Raw genomic sequence first — 24836 nt, forward strand, 5'->3', positions numbered from 1 at the left:
CAGCTTAAGACAAACAGATTAATGAAGAACCTACTTTACAAAACACTTTAAAAAAACCTAAAAAACCCCTCAGGAGAGTGAGAGAAGATGCAGTGGTTTTGATGGGACTTTCAGAGAGGAAATAAAGGAGAGAATTGAATCGAAGCACACTCGGCTGGGTATTTAGGCTGGAAATTGAAATCCTTCAGGGAGTTTGGAGATATGGGAAGCATTTTGCTGTGCAGGAATCAAAGGACACGGAATTAAAAAACAAAAGTAAAAACAAAACTAACAAAAAGCCCACAAAAACCAAAAAAAAACAAAACCACCTAAACCAAAAGAAGGAAACCACACATGCACCAAAAAAAAAAAAAAAACCCAAACCAAACCTAAAGAAAACCACAAAAAAAAAAAAATCAACACAAAACCAGGCCCCTCCTAAAAAAACCCGAGCAAAGAGAGAAGCGCTGTTAAAGGACAGCGGCAAAGCCCGTGAAGGGACTGGGATTTCGCTCCCAGCCGCGGCCCGGCCCGGCCCCGTCACCTCCCTCCATCCTCTTCCTCCCTCCTTCCCTCCTCTTCCTCCGTTCTCTTCCTCTCTCCCGCCTCCCAGCCGCTCTCTCTCCGGACTACACTTCCCAGCGTGCATTGCGCGCGCCCTGCCGCTGGCCGCGCCTCGCCCCCGCCGCGGCGCCCGCCGGGAGTTGTAGTTCTCGCGCCGCTGCGCCGCGGCCAGAGCAGCGCCGGGAGGCCGCGCGCTGCCCGGGCGGCCCCAGGCATGGCGGAGGCGGCTCCGTGAGGGGTGAGCGGCGGGCGGCGGCGGCGGGACGGGCTCTTTGCAGCGGCAGCTCGGGCGCGGCCGTGTCCTGTGGGGCCGGGAGCCGCCGAGCCCCTTGCCGCGGTGCGTGCGGGCTCCTGCTCGGCTGCGAGTCCTGCCGGGTGAAGCGCACCGTCCCTGCTGCAAGACTGAGGAATAATCTGGTTTTCTTGGCGAGCCGCCTTCCCAGTATCGTTTCTAACTGCCCTCGAATGTGTTTGCAGCGCCTCAGAAATGACCTCCGGCCTCTGCTCCCCGTCCTTCTTCCGTGTGGGTGCCGCTGACTGCCGCCGCTGCCGCTCCGGGCTCCCTCAAGGTACGAATGAAAACCAGAGAGGTCTTAGTTAACAGGAGATCATTTATCTTATAATTACCCCATTGAGGCTTCATTCATCCTTCCCGCTGCAGTATTACCGGCAGCTTGCGTTGCTTTTCTGCTGTTTATGCACACACACGCTGTTTTGGGGGGTTTTGGGGTGTTTTCCATCCCTGTGAGCGCCCAGCCGCTCCCGGCAGGGATCCCCTCAGGGGGCTCAGGAATTGGGGCTCAGTTCCAGCCGTGTCCTGCTCTCCCTGAGGGAGCGGCATCCTCGTGATGTGCATCCGAACAACTTCAGACATCAGGCAACTTCGGGACAAAACCATGCGCTTTGCTCATTTGATATTCATTCCCGTTGGCTTTAATATTCCTGAGACCTTTAATATTCCTGGTGCTGTTCCATTAATGTCGTGAAACTCTTACTGGCGATTTCTTACATTGATGGCAAGAACCTGTGTTTTCCTCATGAAAAAATTATACCTGGTTTGTGTTAGCATTCTTGGAAGCCCTTTTTGCATCTTTAGCATGTACAGAGAGGAAAGATAAATGTGCTGTGGTGACCATTGTCTCTGAAAAGAAAATTAGCTTCTTTCTCATTTACATAATTTTGTCTTCAAGCCGTTTCAGAACTGTAGAGTTTGTTTCATTTCTAATTTTAGCCAGAGGAAGCTTTTATAGGAATTGGTTTTTAAGGCAATCATTGGTGTCTGGATAAATGGTTGTTGCTGATGGATCATGTGAGGGAACACAGGACCAAACACTCCTCCTGAAAAATTTCATTTTGCCACTTTGCTGTCTGGAGCTGGTCATACAGTCAGGCTTTCCTTTCTTTCCTAAAGAAAAAAAAGGTAGGGGGAAAAGGCAGGAAGTTAAAACCCAGCTTGAAATTCTCCTTTTCTTCCTTCCCCAGCTTAACACAAGGCTAATCACAGCAGGGATGTACACACTTGTTATTTTCACTTGGAAAACCTCAGCCTTCCCTCATGTTTGTGAGTTGGCATTGCTTCTTTTTTTGTCAAAAATCAGATTTTTATGAGAGAATAGTGGGAAAGTGCTAGGGGTGGTTTGGGCAGCAGATTGCAGATCCCAAAAAGTGGATGTGTGTGAGTACCCTCAGGTGATGCTGCCACCCTGACACCTTCACCCTGTCCTTAATTACACTGTCAGTGATTGGGTTTACTTAAAATTCATTCCCAGTGGAGAGAAGTGACCCAGTTAAGTCTTTGTCCTGCTTTTGATCCCTGCTCCATGGAGAATAGCACGTGGAAAGGTAAATACAGTTCTAGATACTCCTTTTATAGCAAGGAGGTTTTTCTTGGCTCAAGTTTATTAATTAAATGAGGAAGTTCACTGTTGCTCAGGTCAGCTGGTGCTGTCAGAACTTAAATAAAAATTCTGTGAAGGCTGCAGTGATGTCCCACAAGAGCTGCTGTTGAAGCAGGAGCTCTTAATTTTTCATCTCTCTGTGCAAGGCTTTGGGCCACCAAATACCATCCAGAAACTTTGTGTGTCAGGTATTTCCAGGTGATCCACTGACAGATTACACCTGGTGAAGGAAGTTCTGTTAATTACAGCAAACTTCCTGTTACAAATGGGGCAGCTGGGCTGTGGAGGGGGTTCTGTCCCATTTTCCCAGCTTTATTGGAAACAGGGCTAAAGGCATTACCAATTACCTATTTATTTCTTTATTACCAATTGTTACCAGTTCAGGTTGCTTTTAAGGTGAAATCTGTCTTATCTTGCAGCACAGAAAGAGCCAGTAAAGATGCATTTCCTTAGCAAATTTATCAGGATTTTTTACAAAATTAGCCAGCACTGTGGTGGACTTCAACACAAAAAGTGCTTTTTGTTTTCTCTTCAGCAGAAAAGAAGAGCATCTTTTCTGTTTAGTGGGCTTGCATGTCAGCTCTGCACCTCAGTGCTGCTAAAATGAGTGAGCTCGTGTGCCAGCACAGGTTTTGTGCTCTGGAGCAGTTCGTGGTACAAGGCAGAGCTGCTGGAGAACATTATCTTTTATTTAGCTTTGTGTAGTGCTTTTATTGGTGTGTATTTGGAATTAAATTATTTTATTACTTATTCATGGGACACGGGATTGCTTCTCAGTGCCTGGTGTGGAGGGTTCTGTGAGTTTATTGCTGTTCCTGGCCTGGGTGGGGGATGATGCTGAGTGTTTATATTTTGGTTTTTGCAGCAGCAGAACTGAAAGCCTCACAAGACAGCGATGGCTTTTTCTCTGGAATTTGAATATGGAGGCCACGGGGACAGATGAAGTAGAAAAGATCAAATCAAAGTTTATGTCTGCATGGCACAACATGAAATACAGTAAGTGGAGCAGAGTGTGGGGAGATCTGTCCTCGTTAAAAGGAATGGAGTGTTTCTTGTTGGCATGAATGCAATCATAACTAATTAATACTACAAATGCAATATGGCCCTTGTAACAGGTTTTTCTTTGATGTTATAAACAAGCCCCACTATAAAACTTCCTTAGCTTTTCATTTTTTCAAATAAATCTTGCATCATTTAATTTAAAATTGTTTCTTTTGGAAACAGTAAATATATTTTGTAAATTACTCTAGATTTGCATAGGCTTTTAAACAGGGATAATATGGAATCATCTTCACAAGGATTTATTTTGTTTATAAATATGATTTTATGTAAAAAAATAGGATGGTGTGTGAGTTACAAACTCCACTGAAGAATCTACCCTTGAGTACCATTTTTCCACAGCTGAACATCAGTAATTTGTTTATGAGCAACCAGATTTTCAAGTGTGCCCTTTACTAATCTGTCCTTGATTTTTCTGCTTTCCATTTAGGACTGAGGTTGCTCAGTTTTACCACCAGATTTCTGATAAACTTTATTAATCACAGCTGTTTTGAAGATGTCTGACAAGATGAAAAGATGCTTTTTTTTCCTGCTTTCTTTGAGGCTGTCACATGGTTGAAAGGGAACAGTAGCCATTGTACCTTTTATGGGATTTTTTACGAGACCAAAACCCAATATCAATGCTTTTTTTTTAATTCCCCTTTCAAGGGTTACCTTTGGCTTAACCAGATGCTGTCAGCATTTCCTTTTGGAAAGTTCAGTCACAAATTTGTATTTGTTCTGCATCTGTTTTAGGTTGGGTGTTGAAAACAAAAACTTACTTCAGTCGGAACTCTCCAGTTTTTCTGCTGGGAAAATGTTACCACTTCAAAACTGAGGGTGAGTCCAGAGCTCTTCACTCATTCCTCAGCAGGAATGAGGTGGTTTTAATCTAGAAAGAAAGACTGGCATTAACAATTAACCAAATCCAAAATGTAAATATGAAAAGCTTAGAAAATACTCATTTAAATGTCCACCTCTAATGCAATCCATTCTAACCTGCTTCATTCAGATTTTGCACCAAAACCTTCTGCTCTCTGTAAAAATTTGTGTTGTAATTTGCACTTCATTTACCATCAGCTGGAGATTTTCTCTCTAAATACTCCTGATGGAAAAGTGGCAAGGCCTGATCAGGGTCACTGCACCAACACCTTTGTTATCACTTTCCAGTGTGCAGTGTTTTAAGTCTCTTTATTTGACCATTCACAGTTGGGTGAATTAAGCACTTACTTGCAGGTCAGTGGTTCCACTGGCACAGTGGTGTCTCTATGGTTCTTTTGATTTTTCCTTTTTTTCTATTTAATCTGGCACATTTCTGTTATGTTTGCCTTCCAATTCTCCTTTGTTGTCCTTGAGGCAATTGTGAATTTTTGTGAATTTAAATTTGATATTTGTTACTAATAACAGGAATGCCATAACAAAGTAATCAGAGCTTAAGCTGTGCTTTGCCTTGCAGACTCTGGGGAGCTCTCTACAGATGGGTCCAGTTTTGACAAAATCAGCACTGAGATTTCGGGGAACGTGGAGGAATTCCGCAAGGATTTCATTTCCAGGATCTGGCTGACCTACAGGGAGGAGTTCCCTCAGATCCAGGGCTCTGCTCTGACCACAGACTGTGGCTGGGGCTGCACGCTCAGGACGGGGCAGATGCTGCTGGCCCAGGGGCTGATGCTGCATTTCCTTGGGAGAGGTGAGTTACAGAAATCTCTGTGTTTGTACAGGCACAGGCATTCTGTACAGACCAAAATGGACTTTTCTTTATCCCAAATCTGAGCTCGTTTTGGTTGTGTGCTCCTCACTCCTGCTGGAATTGTGTCCCATTGCACAGAGACTGGGCTGTCCTGTCCTCCTTTTCTGAGAACCAAAGTGTGCCAAAGCAAATTTCTGTGGACTTCCCAATATCCAGGTGTGAGTTAATACATCACAAATGTGTGATCCTCCTATCTGGATGTTCTTACCCATGCACATGCCCAGAAAATTAAATTTTCTCTGGAAATTTGATTGTTTCTTGAACTCCAGATGTAGAAGTGAGTTCCCCAGCCCATAGCTGTGGGCTATGGCAGAAGTGATGTTCTTTTATCAGTTCTAAAGTTGTCCATTATTGAATTTCTCCTGGTGTTAATATATTGAGTTCCTAGAAGGATTCTAATGTAACCTCAATACATCATTCTCTGTGTGGAATTGTTCACTGTGTCATTCCTTCCCTTGTACTTAGAGAGGAGCTTCCCTTTTTTCCTTACCACTGTCTGCCTCAAAGTCCTCGCTCAGGCACAGCCAGCTGGACCTTTAGGAGCTGTGGGACACTTCCTGCTGTCATGGGCTGAGTGTCCCTGTCCTCCTCATTCTTCCAGGCTGGCCATGTCCTGCAGAGAGGTGTTTTAGGTTGGCACAGTTAAACACCTTTTCCTTCCATCCCATTGTCTGTCCCTTTATAACAATCACGCATTGCTTGTTTCAGAATGAGCCAAGGCACGCCCTGAAGCTGCCCGGGGGGGTTGAGAGAACACAGGGCATTGTTTGCTCAGCCATTTGTGGGCTCTCAGGAGCACTCCAGCACAAGATCCTTCTGAAAGCCTGTTTTGATGCCACTTTGCCCTGGCTGTGCAGCTCTGAGGGAGGCTGGAGCAAGGTCCCAGCCCAGCTGCAGCACAGTCTCTGTTCCAGCAGTGCCAGGGCTGAGCTGTGGGACTGGCTCAGTGATTGTGCCTTTGGTGTGGATATTTAACTCTAAAACATTCATTATCTCTTTCAACTGACTGCACATCTCAAAAAGCGTGGAAATACTTCTGCTGAGAACACAAATCCCTTAAATATCACTCTTCTTATACATATACATTTAAAAGAAATTCAAGACCTGCCCAGAAGACTCCCTGTGAGCAGGAGTGTGTAATGGCTCATTTGGAAGTAACCCCAAACAAAAAGCACTCAGGTTTCTATCTTTAAAATCCATGGTTCCAAAGAATTCCTCGTGTGTCCCCCTTGTATCCTAATCTGGAAGATGATGGGGTGATTCCAGAGTGCTCTTGTTCCTGTGGCAATCCAAATCCACAGAAAGATGGGGTAGGGATGGTCTTTCTGGGCTGCTTTGCTCCTCACTTGGTCTTCTGACAGCTGGTGAATTATCTTTTGAAAAGCTTTTTATGAGATCTGGGCAGCTTTGGAAACATATTTAGATGTTTACAGGAAGTTTTTCATGGCTGTTTACTCTTTTCCCAGAGATGTTTTCCTTCTCGTTTAATGGTGTTGTTTCTGTTAGGAAGCAAAACTTGCCTGAAGTTTCTAGCTGAGATATTTACACTTCCACTGCCATGTGGAATGTTCCAGATATTGCTGAATGTTGATGGGAATGAGTTTTGATTTTAAATTTGAAGTTTTTACTTTGAAATGCCTGTGCTAGAGACTCTGGCTGGAGTGTGGAGCTGAGAGCCCAGAACAGCAGGGCCTGTGAGGGTTTTACACTGTTGGCTCTGTGTTGGGAGTACTTGCTGGAATTGGGGGACAATTCCAGCATCTTCCTGGGCCTGCTGAACCCCATTCTGTAGGAGGAATGCTGTGTGGGATGCACCATCCATAGGGAAAAGCAGACTGGAGATACTCACTGATATTTAGACAAGTTTGCCTTGTAATCTAAAGGAATTAATGAATTTAGGGAATAAAAAATCCTGCCTGCCTGTTTCTCTGCTGATCTCCTTTGCCATTTTGCCAGGAAGAAATGTTTGCTTTTACAAACATTTCAATAATTCCTCAGGTCTGCCTGTTTTTTTAATAACTGAAAAATAAGAAGAATTAAAGATTTTTGATACTTCTTTTTTGACACCAATAAAAGGATTTTGGGTAGTATTGAAGTAACAGTAATGTATTTAATATGTAAGAGAGTTCTTACCTGTAATCAGGTGTATTTTGTTTGTTCAGCTGGCTGGGATGGTAACCAGAAAAATCAAAGCAAATGCTGCTCTTCCAGATTTCTTTGTTCACCTGTTAACAGCACCATGTAAAACACACATTATCACTGTAATGAGGGGGACAAGGGGAAGTGCTTTGCTAATGATGCCATAAAACGATGTTGCTGTGGCTTTTCCCTTTTCCTGCTGCAGCCTGGGTGTGGCCGGAGGCGCTGGCCATGGACGGCTGTGACTCGGAGTCGTGGCCCAGCAGCACGGTCAGGAAGCTCACGGCCTCCCTGGAGGCGTCGCTCACGGCCGACAGGGAGCCCAGGCTGCTGGCCCGGCCCCCTGCCCGCAGGGACTGCGATGGCACCGAGAGGAGGAACGAGCTGTATCACAGGAAAATCATCTCCTGGTTTGGGGACTCCCCCCTGGCAGCCTTTGGGCTGCACCAGCTGATAGAGTACGGCAAGAAATCCGGGAAGATGGCGGGGGACTGGTACGGGCCCGCCGTGGTGGCGCACATACTGAGGTAAAGCACCTTCCGTCCTCTGCTCCGGCATTCTGAGGTAAAACTCCTTCAGTTCTCTGTTCTTTTCCTTTGGACATTCTGAGGTAAAACTCCTTCAGTTCTCTGCTCCTTCCCTTTGGACATTCTGAGGTAAAACACCTTCAGTTCTCTGCTCCTTCCCTTTGCACATCTTGAGGTAAAACACCTTCAGTTCTCTTTTCCTTTGGATATTTTGAGGTAAAACTCCTTCAGTTCTCTTTCCCTTTGGACATTCTGAGGTAAAACTCCTTCAGTTCTCTGTCCCTTCCCTTTGGACATTCTGAGGTAAAACACCTTCAGTTCTCTGTCCCTTCCCTTTGGACATTTTGAGGTAAAGCACCTTCAGTTCTCTTTTCCTTTGGACATTCTGAGGTAAAACTCCTTCAGTTCTCTGCTCCTCCCCTTTGGGTATTTTTGGGTAAAACTCCTTCAGTTCTCTGCTCCTTCCCTTTGGACATTCTGAGGTAAAACACCTTCAGTTCTCTGTTCTTTTCCTTTGGACATTCTGAGGTAAAACACCTTCAGTTCTCTGTCCCTTCCCTTTGGACATTCTGAGGTAAAACTCCTTCAGTTCTCTGCTCCTCCCCTTTGGGTATTTTTGGGTAAAACTCCTTCAGTTCTCTGTCCCTTCCCTTTGGATATTTTTGGGTAAAACTCCTTCAGTTCTCTGTCCCTTCCCTTTGGACATTCTGAGGTAAAACACCTTCAGTTCTCTGCTCCTTCCCTTTGGACATTCTGAGGTAAAACTCCTTCAGTTCTCTGTCCCTTCCCTTTGGACATTCTGAGGTAAAACTCCTTCAGTTCCCTGCTCCTTCCCTTTGGGCATTCTGAGGTAAAACACCTTCAGTTCTCTGCTCCTTCCCTTTGGTATTTTGGGTAAAACTCCTTCAGTTCTCTGTCCCTTCCCTTTGGACATTCTGAGGTAAAACACCTTCAGTTCTCTGCTCCTTCCCTTTGGACATTCTGAGGTAAAACACCTTCAGTTCTCTGCTCCTTCCCGTTGGGTATTTTTGGGTAAAACTCCTTCAGTTCTCTGTCCCTTCCCTTTGGACATTCTGAGGTAAAACACCTTCAGTTCTCTGTTCCTTTGAACATTCTGAGGTAAAACTCCTTCCGTTCTCTGTTCTTTTCCTTTGGACATTCTGAGGTAAAACACCTTCAGTTCTCTGTCCCTTCCCTTTGGGCATTCTGAGGTAAAACACCTTCAGTTCTCTGTCCCTTCCCTTTGGACATTCTGAGGTAAAACACCTTCAGTTCTCTGCTCCTTCCCTTTGAACATTCTGAGGTAAAACACCTTCAGTTCTCTGTCCCTTCCCTTCCCTTTGGACATTGAGGTAAAGCACCTTCAGTTCTCTTTTCCTTTGGACATTCTGAGGTAAAACACCCTCACGTCTCTTTTCCTTTGGATATTTTGAGGTAAAACTCCTTCAGTGCTCTTTTCCTTTGGACATTTTGAGGTAAAACTCCTTCAGTTTTCTGCTCCTTCCCTTTGGCACATCACAGAGGAGCATTTCTGAGTGTCCTGAGATTGCTTCAGCCTAATTGAGCAGCAAACTGTTCATTATTGGCTTTGTAAAACACCCACAGCAGGAGCAATTCCAGAGCTTTTTCATAGGCAGGAAGGGAAATAGCAGCAGGTGTAGGAATGAATGCTGAGCTTTTGTCAATCTTATTTCAGGAAAAAACACAACATTCCTGTTTTCTTGTGGAATCCCAAGTATCTCTCCCAAACCCTTTTAAGTAGAGCTGCATTTAGTGAAATGCTCTAAAAACTAACCACTCTTTCAACCTTGGAACATGCATAACATTAGAGATTTTTTTTTTATACTGTAACCTGGGGGCTGTAATGTACTGATAGTGTAATGAAATGTCAGAGCTAAAATTGATGTTTTCAGCATTTCTTTGCACATATCAAATTCTTGTGAAACTGTAAATGTATGGGACTATTAATATTATAATTATATCCCAGTAAAAGTAAAGGGTCTGTGACATTCAGCGTGGTTAAAGAAAAAAAGTCGAAAGTCAAATTTCTCCAGACTGTGAGCCTTGATATTTAATTCTTTGAATGTTTTGGGGGTTTTTTTGTAGTCTTATATATTTATTTTTTTAGTAGATTCCAGTTTACTTATAAACCAAATCACTAATAAATCATTTAAAAAGCAGAAGGCAAAGTTCATCCATTTATACATTTATATATATAAATAGAAGAATTTGATATTTCTAGGTGCTAATTTGTGGCTTGTTATATGAACTGAGGTCAAATAAAGAGATCTAATGAGTTAAAAATAGTATTTTTGTCAGCAAACTTAACCTTTATCATCAATATACATGACAGAAAATGGTTATAAACAGAAAAAGAAATAAAGTAATGAATATGAATTTCATTGGAAGTTATTGTGGGATTTGGTTTTGTGGGTTTCATTGTTTCTTCTAAATAGCCAGACATTGTCATCTTGGCTTGGGAAAATGTGGTGCCAAGACATCCATGGACAATACAGGCTGGATCTTGGTATCCAGTGTTTAAAAACAAATTAAAATCCCACCCATGTTGTCTGCAAAATCTAGATAAAATCTCCTAAACAAATGTATCAGATTTACAGACAGGTTTTAGAGAAGTGAACGTGAAGTATAGAATAAAATCTGTCTAACAAGGTTTGCCTAGATATTAATTAATATAATATTTTTTATTTATGTATCAACAGTGCAAAGAAACTACAAAGAAGGTCTCAAGTAAAAGTTTCCACAATAGAACCACTGAGTAACTGTACAGTTACTTTTATCTGCATGAATGCAGCCTATTAGGCTTGTGCAGTTAAAATATAAATTGATCTGAGTCCAAACAGTTTATAGTACCTGTGTTTGTCACAAAGGGAAGGTGTCTTGAATTAAAAAAAAAAAAAGCCATAAAAACCCAAACAAACAAAAAACTCCTATCACAAACACTTAAAATCAACCTATTTCTAAAAAATCAAAGTAATTTCTTTGTTTATTGTTAATTTTTTTTAATGAATGGTAAGTTAAGTGGTTTTGTGTTTGCACTTAGAAAAGCTGTTGAAGAAGCAAGAGACCCTGAGCTGCAAGGAGTAACAGTCTATGTTGCCCAGGATTGTACAGGTAACTGTGAATTTGTAGATTTTTGCAAGATTTTAAATGCTTTTTATGCTTTTCAGTTAGCACTTAACAATAGAGCTTTAAAGGAAAAAAAAATCCCAGTGAAGTGGATCCACAAAATTGAGATTATGTAGACAAAGGGGTTCTTGAGATGTGCAGATTGTTCATTGCTGGTTTGGTGTTTTATAGTGGAATTCCAAATCAGCAAATCTGTTATTGCCTCTTCTCCTTTTGCATGGAGATGTTTCTGTTAGTTGGAAGCTTTCAAGTTTTAATTATTCCTTTTAGAAGTTTATATGCAGCAATAAATATTTATTGGCTTTTTCCTGACCTGCCCCTTCTGCATTTCCTTGGCATTGCAGCTCAGCAGCAGCAATTCCCATTCCACAAAATATTGCTGGGAATGAGGAGGTTCAGCACTGATTCTGAGTCACCTGGGTGTTGAGTTTTTGGGGTTTTTTTCCTTAGGGTTGGGATTAAATGTGTAAGATTGTATTTTTTGTTTGGATTTAGATGTTTATTGCAGTCTTATAAAAAGTGTGAGTTTTATAGTGCTTTAACAATTTCGAAATGGAGTTTTATCTCTCTTTTTATAAGGTTTTTTAAGGATAAACTGTCTAATTAAGAAATGATACTTAAATTATTTTTACTTTTAAAATTACTAACTTATTAATTAATTATTAACTTATTATAACTTATATATATATATATTATACTTATATATATATATATAAGTATATAATATATAAGTATAATATATATATATATTATACTTATATATATATATATATCACTAATTATAACTTATTAACTTAATTAATTACTTAATTACTAACTACCTGTGCCTCGTAATGTGGACTTTTTTTTATATAATTACACAATATTGCTGAAACTCATGAAGAAGGTGACAAAGGACTAGCTACTGCTCTAAAACCTGTATCTTGCTATATATATGTATTATTATATTCTAAAACTTTAAATTTTCACCATGTGGTATTACACATTTCTACTCAAACTATTTACCTGTAATTCTTGTAATTCAATTTTGGGAGCTTCTCCATGGCTTTGGGTTAAATGCAGTGTTCTCTTGGGGGTCAGTGCCTGGCAGCACAGAAAATGTGACATTCTCAGCACCTGGGCTGTGTTTTGGGGCACAGCCAGGTTTGGAGGGGCTCTGTTTCAGTTTGTCACACTGAGGTGCCCCATTGGAGGTGTGGTGTTGCAGATATTTTTTCATAGAAATCCTTTCTTTCACATTTGTTCATCTTCTGGGAAGCAGAGCCCCAGAAGAAGAATGTAAACAATTGTTATCAGCTGCTGTGAAATGTAGCAGTGTCCCTGTGATTGGCTCATCTTCCATGTGTACCATTAAAGGCCAATCACAGGAGCAGCTCAGGGACAGATTCCCTGCACACAGAACTTTGTTATTCACTCCTTCTATTCTATTCTTAGCTGAGCAGCTCTCTGCAAGCTCTCTTCTTTTTCTTTGTAGTATAGTTATAATGTATTATATATCATATATCAATAAATCCAGCCTTCTGATTAAGAAACAAGATTCTCGTCCTTCTCTCACCACAGTGACCGTCTAAAGTCGCTGTAATAGTGTGGCTGTGTTTGAAATGTGAATATTTCTGTGTGTCTCAGTGTACAGCTCGGATGTTATTGACAGGCAGTGCTCCTTGCTGGGCTCTGGGAGAGCAGCCCCCAAAGCTGTGATTGTGCTGGTTCCTGTCAGACTCGGTGGGGAGAGAACAAACACTGACTACCTGGAGTTTGTAAAGGTACGAAATGAGAGTTCAGTCATTTCTCACAGAGTAGCACAAGGGGATATGAAAAGCAACTTCACGAGGGTGATTCTCCCCATTAAACCTGTGGTGGGGATTTTACAGTTGAAGGTTGTAAAGTTTGACTTTACAGATTTGAAATTTCCCTATTACAAGATCAGACATAATTGCAGAGCACATGATGTCCCTTGGTAAAGCTGTGATAACTGTCCTGCTCCTCCAGCAGCACCTGAAAAGACATTAATGCAGTGCCTCAAATTACAAATGGTAATTTAATCTAGCAGGACTCTAATAGCATATGTAACTAAGGATCAGGCAGCATTTTAAAATATGAATACACTCCATTCCTTGCTCTGTTTCTTATTTTCTTAAATAAGAAAATGGTTCAAATGGTTTTAAGTTGTTGCCTGTCTGTTCTTCCCGTTTTCTTTTGTCTCTTTGTTCCCATGGAATTATTTGATATTTTTATTCACTACCTGAATGGTTTTTTCCCTGTCTGGGTGAATGTTTCTGAGGATGGTGGTGCAGGAGTAGCAAGCAGTTACCACAATAAAAATGAGCTGGAAAAAGGCAAACTGAAGGAGAAGGCAGAGGGGGGAGGTTTTGTCACAGAGGTTCTGCAGGTACCTGGGGATGTGCTCTAATCCTCCCTCTTGCTCCTCTTAGGGAAGGCCTTGTTCCCTCAGCCCTGCTGCTTTTATTTCATTGTCCATGCTCCTCTTGATCTGTCTGAAAATTTGGGGTTCATTTTTAACTTCCCCCAGTGCAGGAGCACGGACAAAGGCTGAGAGTCTGTAACATGATTTATTTTGTGGCTCTCTGTTCACTGTAACATTCCAGGAAAACATTTTGATTTTTACTGGCATGGGAAGACAGACTGGTAAAGTCCTTCAAGTTATGAACTGAAATTGTTATTAAATTTTTCCCTGATTATTTTCCTTGTGTTTCAGCCAGCTGGTTTGGGACAGTTTTAGTTTTCAGCTGGCTGCAGTGAGTGATTCCTGCTGCTCCCCTCCCTGATGGAGGCTGAGATAAGAGGGCTCTCAATTGCCTGAATCAGTCACTCCAGTGTCTCCCTGGCTGTTCCAAGAAGTGACCACATTTCTTGGAGTCTGCCTTTAAGTTAAAAATGCAGATTTTAGAATGTAGCACAAGAGGTAATTTCTACAAAGGGTTTTATATTTATGGGTGAAAATTGATAAATTTTTTATAATTCACTTTTACAAGGAGCTTGCCATAGATGAAACAGTTATCCATTACTCTGAGCAGCTTTGCTCCCTCTCTGCTCTGCCCTCCTTGGCTCTGGAGCCTTTGCCTCTGATCTGCCTGAATGTTCTGTGGTGCTCAGAGCATTTGCTAAGGAAACCTTCTCATTTATATTTTAAAGAAGTTTTCTAAGGAAACCTTCTTGTTCATATTTTAAATAAGCATCACTTCCTTAACCTGTGTAAGCCATGCTGGATTTGACTCTGTGGCATCTCAGGGGAGGTTTTTAAGTGACTTTATCCTTGTCTAAGCAGGGAAGGTTTTCTCTTGAGAAGCTTTGGTGTTAGTAGTCTGCCAATATCAATCTTGTTGTTGAAAGAAAAATTCCCTTCTTACACTGAGAAATGTCCCCTTCCCAAAAGTTCAGCCTTCAGAAGGTTCTGGTTGCTGTGCCCCCAGGCCACCTGCAGGGATGTTTATGGGGCCTGGCTGTTTTTGTGTTTCCTCCCTGGATGTGGGGCAGCTGCTTTTGGAGCTGGTCCTTGTAATTAATTACTCTTAATTTCAGCTGGCATTTCTGCCCAGGATGTGAATTTGATGCTGTGGCCAGGTTTGTCCCTTTTAGTGCAAAAGGAAGAGTCCCCAGGGGCACAGGATGTAAATGTGTGTGAAAGCTGAAAATCTCAAACATTGGGATATTTGGACTGAGGAACTGGTGCTCAATATGTGAAATGATCTTTTGTCTCCTCCCCAAACACCTGTGTGGTATCTCATGGGAAGTCTCTGCAATATCTGCTGGTTTCACTTTGCTCAAGCCTCAGGAAGTCATGGAGCCAATCTCTAAAAAAAACCAAAACCATTTGCCTAAAAGAGCAAAGAGCAATTATTTAAATTCAGTTTAATATTTGATTAATCTCAATGATTCTGTGTTCTTGTTGTAGGGAATTTTGAGCCTGGAGTACTGTGTTGGCATCATTGGTGGCAGACCCAAGCAATCCTATTACTTTGCTGGATTCCAAGGTGAGTGTTTGACTGTGTTATGTCTCCTCAGTATTTTTTTCTCTCAGAGTTAGGAAGTTAATACAGAAGCAGTGGGAAATAGCGTGATTAAAATAGTAAAATGAGCACCTTATTAATTCATCACATCTCCCCAAGTCCAGCCATTTGTCATTTACCCCACGGAGTAATTGGATTCTGTAAAATGTACATTTAATTTCCCTTGTTGCATAAACAAGGCATAATTTATCTGTTTCACCAAACTTGAGGAGCGTTTGCTGTTCCTGCCTGGCAGTTCTTATTTAGGTATTTACTCTCTCCTGCTTTAAGTGGTGTTAGTTGATGCCTAAATGACAAGCAATATATTCTTGCTGTCAGGATGAAGCAGGGCGATACATTTTTCATATGCAAACTCCAGAATATAATTGTGTGTTTGTAAAAGTAATTTTAGCACCAAAAATTAAATGACAGTTTCATCACTTTATAAAAATTCTGCTTATACAAGCATATTTGATTATGCAAAAGTTAATCTGTCCTGCAAAAACCTATGCTTCAGTCAATGAGTATCAGCCTGGCAAGCAGTTACTCACTGCCTTTTTTTCCAGCTGTTCTGCATAGAAATTGGATTGTAAGCAGTGTAATAATAAGGTGTTTTTTGAATTACTTGTCTTCTGTTTTGTCCTTGCAGATGACAGTTTGATTTACATGGATCCTCATTACTGCCAATCTTTTGTAGATGTCAGCATAAAGGATTTCCCTCTTGAGGTACTATGGATATAGAGCTGGCACTGTTTGCTTCCCATATGAATCAAACACTAATTATTTAGAGCTGTTCTAGCTAGCTGCAGCTTTATGGTTTTACAGTTACATGTTATTTATCAATGTCCTGCCCTTCTTTATAGGTCTATAATCAACAAAAATGACCAGAGGTTAAATCTCAATATGGAGGTTTAATTTTTACTTCATTAATCTTCATCTGTTTTCTTTTTAATGATCATAAAATCTCCAAAATAGATGATCACTTCATTTAAGTGATTTTCCATCAAAGAAAATAGATGATATTTGTAGATCTTAAACCTGTTTGGATTTGGAGTTGATCAGTTTGTCTTTTTGGTCATTTTATTTATTTTTGTTTTTAATTCAAATTGCAAGCAGCATTAGGGAGAATTCCTGTGGTATTCAATAGTAGGAGCCTGGAAATAGATGGAGCTAAAGGAGATGGAGAACTCAATTTACAGCTGCCCTGGGAAAGCTCTGTCAGCTGCAAGGAAGGGCTCAGTGGCCTCAGAGCCTTCCACACAAACTCTCCTTGGTCCTGTGCCCAGCTCCAGGTGAACTCCAGCAGCTCCTGGCTCAGCCTCAGGGGCATCCCCAGCCAGGGCAGCAGAGCTGGAGCAAAATCCCATCAAATGCTGTTCAGGAGAATTATTCATATAAAAATAAAAAATCCCAAAGGGCCTGCACAGGGCTGGTGTCAAGGCCTTACAGCAAACACTTCATGTGTGTCATTATTTGTGCTTAACAAAATGCCTGAGTTAGCATGTTCCATAGCACAGAGGGGAGGATTCTGTAGGAAATGAGAAGGTTCTGGGTGAAGCAGAAGAGCCCAGCAGCAGAGTGGGTCAGCAGATAGCCCAGGCAGGAGGTTTGGCTCTGTGCTCAGAGATTCCTTCAGGTTTGTCTGGAGCAGGAGCTGGTGAGTGCCAGCCCTGCCTGGGGTGATCCCCAGCTCCTTCCCTTTGTCCTCACAACTCTCCTTGGCTCCAGTGCCCCTGAAGATTTTACACTTTGGGCAAAAGCAGACAAAAGGTGGGCAGAGCACAGAGCAGCAGAGCTGAGGTGAATTCCTGAAGGTCCCGCTGTGGCCAAGCTACAAAAACATCTTTTGGGTTCTGTTCCTCCAAGCTACAAAAACATCTTTTGGGTTCTGTTCCTCCAAGCTACAAAAACATCTTTTGGGTTCTGTTCCTCCAAGCTACAAAAACATCTTTTGGGTTCTGTTCCTCCAAGCTACAAAAACATCTTTTGGGTTCTGTTCCTATGACTCAGCCTCAAAATTGTGCTGCAGACTGGCATTAATCTGAATTTCTAAATAAAACCAAGGTTTTAAGCTGTGTTTGGAAGGTATGCAAGCTGCCAGCTTGGCTTGATCTCATCCTAATGCTTTCCTGCAGACGGAAAATAGATTGCAATTTAATGCTTGCTGCATTTAATAGTATTATATCTTTGTCCAGAAATGTCAAAAGTAAACAGAAATTGCTTTCTTAGTGTGGATAGTTGCTTGTTAGATTTATCTGTAGGGAGTATTTTCAAAATTGACAAATTGTCCAGAATAAGTTGGAAATCAATCCACTCTGTATTGGCTTCCAGCATCCATTTGTTTGGAGGAATGGGAAAAAAAATCCTCCCCACTTCTCTTTGTTGTGCAGTGATTTGTGCAGCATTAAACCTCCTGCACAACTGTAGGGCTGCTGCTATGGCATCTGGAAGGCAGGGTTTAATTTTATTTTTTATTTTTTTATGCATTTGAAGATTCAGGAATTAATATTAAAAATACAATTGCTGTTTATAAAATTGGAACGGTGAGGAGAAAAAGCAGTGACTGAAATCAGTCTTGCAGAAATAGCCCCAATCATCTTGGTGGATGTTTTTTAGCAGAGGTTTTACAGAAATACCTCTTGGGTTTGTGAGCACCAGGAAAGAACAATATATTTTATTATGTAAAACTGCTGCAGGGATGGTTACACTCGGATTTGGGAACCAGGGCTGTCTTCTGTAGATTGATTTTTGTGATTAGCAAAAAAAGAGATTTAATAGAGGGAGGATGATGGGTCATCCTGTGTGTTGGAGGCAGAGTGGAGGGGACTGGCTCCCTCTGAGAGCAAGTGAGGAAATAATTGCAGTATTGGACAAAGAGCTTCCCCACAACTGCAGCTCCTGTAATAAATAACCACACAATCAGGAGAGATGGAATATATATTTTTTTTTCTTTCATAAACTGAGTGAGGAGCGTGGGGAGGGGGTTTTGTGTTTGTTTTGTCTTACAGCAGGGCTGCTGAAAGTATCAGCTCACAGCATCTGTCAGGGAAAGAGATTTCACGTGAGGAAAAACCCATTTGTAAAGCAGGGCATGTTTGGTTTTTCCCTACTTGTGGATCATTGTAATGTGGTTTTGCTTTTGTGTGTTTTGTGGGTTTTTGAACCCATTTCATTTACTGAAGGGAAATGCATGAGGTTGGTTTATTCCATTATGTCTCTTTTATGGAGGCTGGGGGAGGGAAGGGGCACTGGGCAGTGGTAGTAAAGCAGTAAGATAGTGCAAAAGCTGTTACAAATTCAATTTGCTGAAGAGCATTCACCTTCTCTGCCTTGGGAATATTCATAAAGTATTGCTGGGAGCAGCAGAGCTGTGACAGATTCCAAACTAACCCGGTGTGTGTGTGTGGGGAAGTTTGGGGAATGCAGGAGGCTTTACACGGCTGGGGAAGGGTGGAATCATTTCAGTGTTTGGGGAGGGAGGGAGAAATCACTTCCAAAGGCTGTGCTGGGTTTGATTCAGGTGCTGCAGGGCTTTGGATGCTTTAAGCTGTTGGGGGGACAGAAGTAAACACATGGATCTGTGCCATTCCTGACTGTCACCGTGTTTTGTGTTTTTTAACTGGGAAACCTGCAGTCATTCCACTGTCCTTCTCCCAAAAAGATGTCCTTCAAAAAAATGGACCCGAGCTGCACCATAGGATTTTACTGTAGGACTGTGCAGGACTTTGAGAAGGCGTCTGAAGAAATCACCAAGGTAGGTGCCTGCTGGAGTTGCCAAACCATCCCTGGGCCAGAGCGGGGTGTGGGGCCGAGGATCGGAACTGAGCAGAGCCGGTTCCCTCGGTGCCGTTTACCCCGCTTTCCCACGGTCGGTGACGCCGCTGGGTTGATCCCGGCGCGATTCCCGAGCGGGGCCGGGCCGAGCCCGCCCGGGCTGCGGGAGCGGGAGCGGGGCTGGCGCCGGGCGGGCCCGCGAGGTGGCGCTGGTGAGGTGGCGATGTCCCTGCAGCCCTGCGAGCGCGGCCCGGGGAGCTGCGGGGCTGCTGGGTGCGGATGGGGAGAAGGGAATGTTGGAGCAAACCCCAATTGTTCATTATTTCTCCCCAACACAAGGGGCTTTTCCTGGTGGGAACTGCAGGGCTCTGGTTTGAGCTGCACAGAGCAGGTGCCACCCAGCAAATCTGTCTGAGCCATCCTTCCCCTGCCAAAACTGCTCTGGATTCATTTAGGTCCCGTTGGAATCAAGTTGTTTTCTCCTCAGTTGTTGCAGTATGTGAGGGTGTGAAATGCAGCATCACCAGTGTGTTCTGTGAGCTGCTCTGGGTTTGGTGGCTTCAGAAACGCTCTGTGAAAGGATGCAGCAGCAGATGGGCTCAGTGTTAATATTCCAGCCACAGCAGCACAAGGAATTCATGTTTGTCCAGCACTTGGAATGTCCTGAGAAGTGGTATTAGCACTATTACTAGCAGTATTAGTACTACAGCCAAAAAAGCATTTTTTAAACTTTATACTGATTATAATCAATAGATACTATTAATGCTGAAGTTGTTTCTTTGATTCTTACCCAGAGATGTAGAAAACAGATTTAAAGAAGTAGAAGTGCCCAAGCAGCAGATCCATGGAAAGTTTAAATAGTGAAGTTTCTGTTCTTCCTTGTCTTCTTGTTCTGTCACATAGAATGTCATAACATGGTAAAAAAAATCTCATTACAAAATCAGTTCCAGCAGAAGTTATCTTTTTCCTATTTCTGTTCTTTCAAGTTTGGGATTAAGTACAGTTTTTTCCTGAACACAATTTGTGAAAATACTCTTGACTGGTCCAAGTGTTGGAGTCATTATCCTGGTATTTTAGATAGAAGCTCTTTAATATTAGTGACATTATTTTATAGAAATGCATTTCAGGCAGTGTCAGTTTGAAAAGAGGGGAAAGTTTGGATACAGGGACAATGTCAGAAACATTCTATCAATTGATCTTGCAATCCTTCCTTCACATCCTTTGTGTTTTCCATCATTTTTCCCTTTGTTTGCAATTGTAGTGTGGTAACTCTTAACCATAAAGCTCAGTGCATTCCTAGTGTGCCCTGTGGAGGCTGAACTAAATAAATCCAGGTTCTGCCTGCTTTTTTGGGTAATAAGAGGTGAGAGATGAGATTTAGCCTTTATACTTGAGGATAAACATTATGGCTTTATATGTTTAGAGACAGATAAATGAGGAAACTTGCAGGTTGTTCAGAGTTTCAGATTCTCTGTGGTCACTGTTGAGATGTGATGAGAGTCACACAAACCTTGCCCAGGTTCCCCTGGACTTGGTTTAGGCATTTCCTTGCCCTGTTCCTGTGTTTAGAGTTTCCTCACCTCCCTCAGTGTGCAAATGGAAGTTTCACTAGAGCTGAACACAGACAATGCAGTGGAGCCCCAGGATTTTACTGGGATTGATTTATTTTTTTCTTATTTTTTAAATGCTCCCTCAACCCCTGACTGTCATATTTTAAATAGTTCTTACTGTTTGAAGCTCTCTTTGGGGATTTTTTCCTGTTTCAGACTGATTGTTCTCCTGAAATGGTGCTCAGTGATTTTTAGTTCTGTGTATCTCTAGTCTGATGTGGTTCTGCAGCCACTGCAACACTGGGCTGGTTTTTCCCAAGCAGGTAGGAAAAAGTAACATGAATTTAAAAAGAAATCAGTGGGCAAAACACCCTGAAAGGCTGAAATGTTTTTCAGTGTTTAGTGGGGTTTTATCTGCTCGTAAAGATGTTTTGCTGATCTGTTTCATTATTTATCATTCCCCACACCCCCTTTCTCCATGCTCAGTTTTCCTGTTTATAAACACAGATTCTGGGCCCCCTGGTTCCCTGTGACTGTCACCAGTCTGGTTTGAGCCACGTGCTCTGCCTGCCTTATTTACATTGCTGAATGTGTTTGAACTTCTAATAAAAACACTGAATATTGCACCTGCTGATCCCACAATAAAAATCCCCCCCAGGATGCTCAGTTGCTGCAGAATTCACACCTGGGCTTGAGGAGACCCTTATGGCCATTAACTATTTTGTAGAGGGTTTTATCTTCTGTCTTTTATCCTTTTATCTTTCTCTTTGTTGCACTGGGTCTGACAGCACACACAGGCTGTGATCTGTGTGCTCAAAACCAGGGTAGGCAGGAAATTGCCAGGTGCCTGAGAAAGGGAAGTAAATATCTCATAGGAGGAGGAAATGTTTAGATTGTGCAATGCTTTTGTCTAATGAGATAATTAAAATAATGCATTTTTTACTTGGCAGTCATCAGCAGGTGAATATCTGTGCTTGCTGAGTTTCTTCATTTCTAATTAATGTTTTATCTGGTTTGTTTTACATTATAGATGCTGAAATCTTCATCCAAGGAGAAATATCCCCTGTTTACTTTTGTCAAGGGTCATTCTAGAGACTATGACTTTGCTTCCAGTCCACTCCATGAAGAAAATGACCTTTTCTCTGAGGATGAGAAGAAAAGGCTGAAGAGATTTAGCACAGAGGAGTTTGTCTTGCTTTAAGGACATTTTACACCGGAGCATCGGCAGCTGTCCAGGAGAACACTTGCCTTTTAACTCTAAAATGTACCTGGATTCCTTCCCCAGAAAGGCAAGCCTGTACTGAAATTGGTCTATTTTCATAAAGATGATAATGTTTTATATGTTAAAAGTCTTTAAGATGTCGGTTACTAATGTATGTACTAATTATTTTTGCTGACTGCTGGCTGGAGGAGTGTCTGCAGTTGTGGTAGTGAAGGAGATGCTTTGCTGAGAGCCAGCTGTGCCCAGATGCCAGCTGTGCCCTGCTGTGCCACTGCAGGCACTGCTGGGGCTGCCTTGCCAGGGATGCTCCTGCAGGGCTGTTGCTGCTGCAGCACAGCTGGAGCTGTCCCTGTGGGAAGGGGGCAGTGCCAGCCTGGCACCGTGCAGGGCAGCTCCTGCTGCAGGGTCAGGAGTCAGTGGCACTGGCAGCCCTGCCATCACTGCATAGGCTGAACTGGGAGTTAAGATACTAATTAGCACTATGACTTTCTAATGGTTTCTCATTAAGCTTGCTTTGGAGCCTTAATATGAGGAGTGAAGATAAAGTATTACCTTTCCCCACAATTTTTAAAGGTTATACTATTAATATTAACTGCAACCAATCAAAGCAGCTGGAGACAATTATTAGAAGAGAGCAGTGTTTGTTTCCTGTTTCAGCTACCATAATGGTGAGGCTTCTCCTGCCAGAGCAGCTTTTAAATCAAAGCAGAGGGGGGTGGATGTGGAAGATTCTGGGCTGTGATGATTTTTTGTTTTGATACGTGTTGTTACTGTACAAGTGATTACTTGGTGGTGTTTGTTCTCAGATTGCAAACAAATGTACAGAAATAGTTTCATGTTTTAACAAAGTAAATACAATATTTAAAAAACCATATTAACGCTGGTTGGGAAATAAAAGAGGTATGAAAACATGAAGTGCATGTGCCTTTTATATTAATATTAGATCCTCTAACAGTGAATATAATCCTGCATCTAAACCAATATTGTAAGGGGTGAATACTCTGTTTATTTGCAATAAAGGCAGATTTTATTGTTGTGTTGTAAAGCAAATGTTACCTGGTCTAAGTGCTGCTCAGGCACAGAGGCACAAGTGTTGCTGATCCAAATAATAAGCATCATGTTTGTTCATTAAAGCACCTTTTACTTTTATGGGCAAGAAGTGACTAATGGATAAATTCCAGGCAGAACTAGACCAGTCTGTGTCAGGGCTGGAGAGTGCATTTGCATGTGCTAATTAATATTCAAAAAAGATAAAATATTCCTTTGTTTTCAAGGGAAAACACCCCAGACATTATTTGTCTAAATCAGTAACCTCTGCCCTGCTAATATTTGGCATAATGTGACTTTTTACTAACAGGTATGTGAGCATGTTTGCCTTGATCTTCATATTTTTCATTAATAGCCCAGAAGAGGGAGTAAACAACATATTTATGGAATTTAGATGTCAAAATGAGGAGAGCTGTGGATGTCAGAGCTAGAAGAGAGAAGATTGCTGCTGAGTGGAGCACAAGGAGCTGCAGCTTTAGCAAAGATCAGGCAAAGCCTCAGGGTGGTTCCTTTGGGTGGCACCAAGTTGGGATGGATTTTCCTTCTTCCACAACTCCACCACCTGAATTCAGAAAATCCCACGTGCACAGACCCCTCAGCCTGTTGTGTCTGCAGGAAGGAGCTGCTCTTCCAAAGGCCTTTGGTGCAGAATTCTTGCCATGGAAATGCTCACAAGGAATTGCAAGAGCTGTGGCACAGAAATGTTAAAAAGGAAAATATAGGTCTGTCATTCCAACAGCAAACTTCCCTAGAAGGATGGAAGTTTCTCTTCTCTCAGTCTTTTTCCAACTGGATAAAAAATGTTGTGGCTGAAACATCTTTGAACTTATTAAATAGTGAAAGTTTTTCCCTTTCTAACTGAGGGAAAGAAAATTAGCAGTGCTAGAAGAGCACCTGGGTTGGGGTCCTTTAATTTGTAGCAAATCCTTTAGTTCACCCCAGTGGGGTTTTCTTTAAAGCCTGCTACAAATAATTGTTAAAAATTCATGGCTGTTTTCATCATGGTTTTTGTCCAAGGTTGAAGCACAGACAAGCCCACAGAATGCCCTGGTGCACTTGTGTACGGGGGTGACACAAGTTAAATTACCAGGTTAGTAGAAATTAATGGTTTTGGGTAACTACAGGGGACTTTAATTGGAAACTATGTTAATCGTGTAGTAATTCTCTTTACCTCGTCTGCATTAGCTGCTGCAAACCAGGCAATTAATTTGTGTCATCAGTGTTGCTGCTGCTGTTTCAAACACAAACCTGAGGAGCATCAGTTACTCCAGAGCCAGCCCAGGCTCTGAGGCCTCCCCACATCTCCCACCCATTCCAGCCCAGACAGGAGCCCTGCAGCCTCACAGCTTTGTCCCCTCCCAGCCTTTCCTCTCCCTCCCTTCTGCCATTTCCTTTCTCCTCACAAGGAACCTTTCTCTCTGTGTTTATAATATCTGACATTAGCTTGGCACAGGCTCTCAGTGGAGACTCTGCCTTCTCTTTCCAGCCCTGTTTTCCAAACCTTGGCAGTGACCAAAGCCCATCACACCCCAGAGCTCTGCTGGAGGTGCTGGTGCTGCCCTGGGAGCTCAGGAAATTTCTCTCCTCCATGAGAAACCCCCCAGCCACCACCTCCCTTTCCTCTGCAGCCTCTCCCATCTCCAGCCAACCTTTAAAAACACCCCCCAGGCACTCAGGAAAGGCAGCAGCTGATTTCTGAGAAGCTTCCAGAAGCCCAGGGCACTGCTCTGACTCCATGGAGCACAAGCCCTCAGGGCTGGCTCGTAGGAAGGGTCACACTGGAAGGGTTTGCCCCATGTTTACTCCTGAAATGGGAGTTTCTGGAGTGGTTCTTTAGGAAAGGGAATTATTTACTGATGGTGGTAGAGAGAGGTGATCTCAGAGGGAAAGAGAGCCTGGAGAATTGCAGCCCAGCTTCCAGAAGGCCTGGAAATGGGAATATACTGAAACCAGCACTGAGTTTGTTCCATAGAATCCCAGAATCCCATTCTGGTCTGGGCTGGGAGGGACCTTAAAGCCCATCCAGTGCCACCCTGCCATGGGCAGGGACACCTCCCACCGTCCCAGGCTGCTCCAAGCCCCATCCAATCTCTTTAAAGATTTCTTTTCCCCCACGCTTCAGCAGAGCTGGAAAAGTGGGGCCAGCCTGATTTGTTACTGTCTTTTGTGCTTTTTTTCTTTTTGCTTTTTTGGC

At 42.5% G+C, this 24836-nt stretch overlaps 1 protein-coding gene across 2 annotated transcripts; it reads left to right on the forward strand.

The window, feature by feature from the left end:
* Positions 1–639: 639 nt before the first annotated feature.
* ATG4C (autophagy related 4C cysteine peptidase) lies at positions 640–22510 on the forward strand. Of its 2 annotated transcripts, XM_064719802.1 has the most exons (13): positions 640–781; positions 1021–1112; positions 2026–2104; positions 3307–3437; positions 4236–4319; positions 4936–5169; positions 7574–7895; positions 10957–11027; positions 12669–12805; positions 14956–15034; positions 15699–15775; positions 18684–18803; positions 21404–22510. In XM_064719802.1, exons 4-13 carry the CDS (start codon positions 3362–3364, stop codon positions 21572–21574), a joined length of 1371 nt encoding a protein of 456 aa, XP_064575872.1. In that variant the 5' UTR covers positions 640–781; positions 1021–1112; positions 2026–2104; positions 3307–3361; the 3' UTR covers positions 21575–22510. The 2 variants fall into 2 exon arrangements, with proteins under 2 accessions (XP_064575872.1, XP_064575871.1); XM_064719801.1 differs by lacking the exon at positions 2026–2104.
* Positions 22511–24836: the final 2326 nt, after the last annotated feature.

Source organism: Zonotrichia leucophrys, chromosome 8 (assembly GCF_028769735.1).
Source record: "Zonotrichia leucophrys gambelii isolate GWCS_2022_RI chromosome 8, RI_Zleu_2.0, whole genome shotgun sequence".
Taxonomy (NCBI): domain Eukaryota; kingdom Metazoa; phylum Chordata; class Aves; order Passeriformes; family Passerellidae; genus Zonotrichia; species Zonotrichia leucophrys.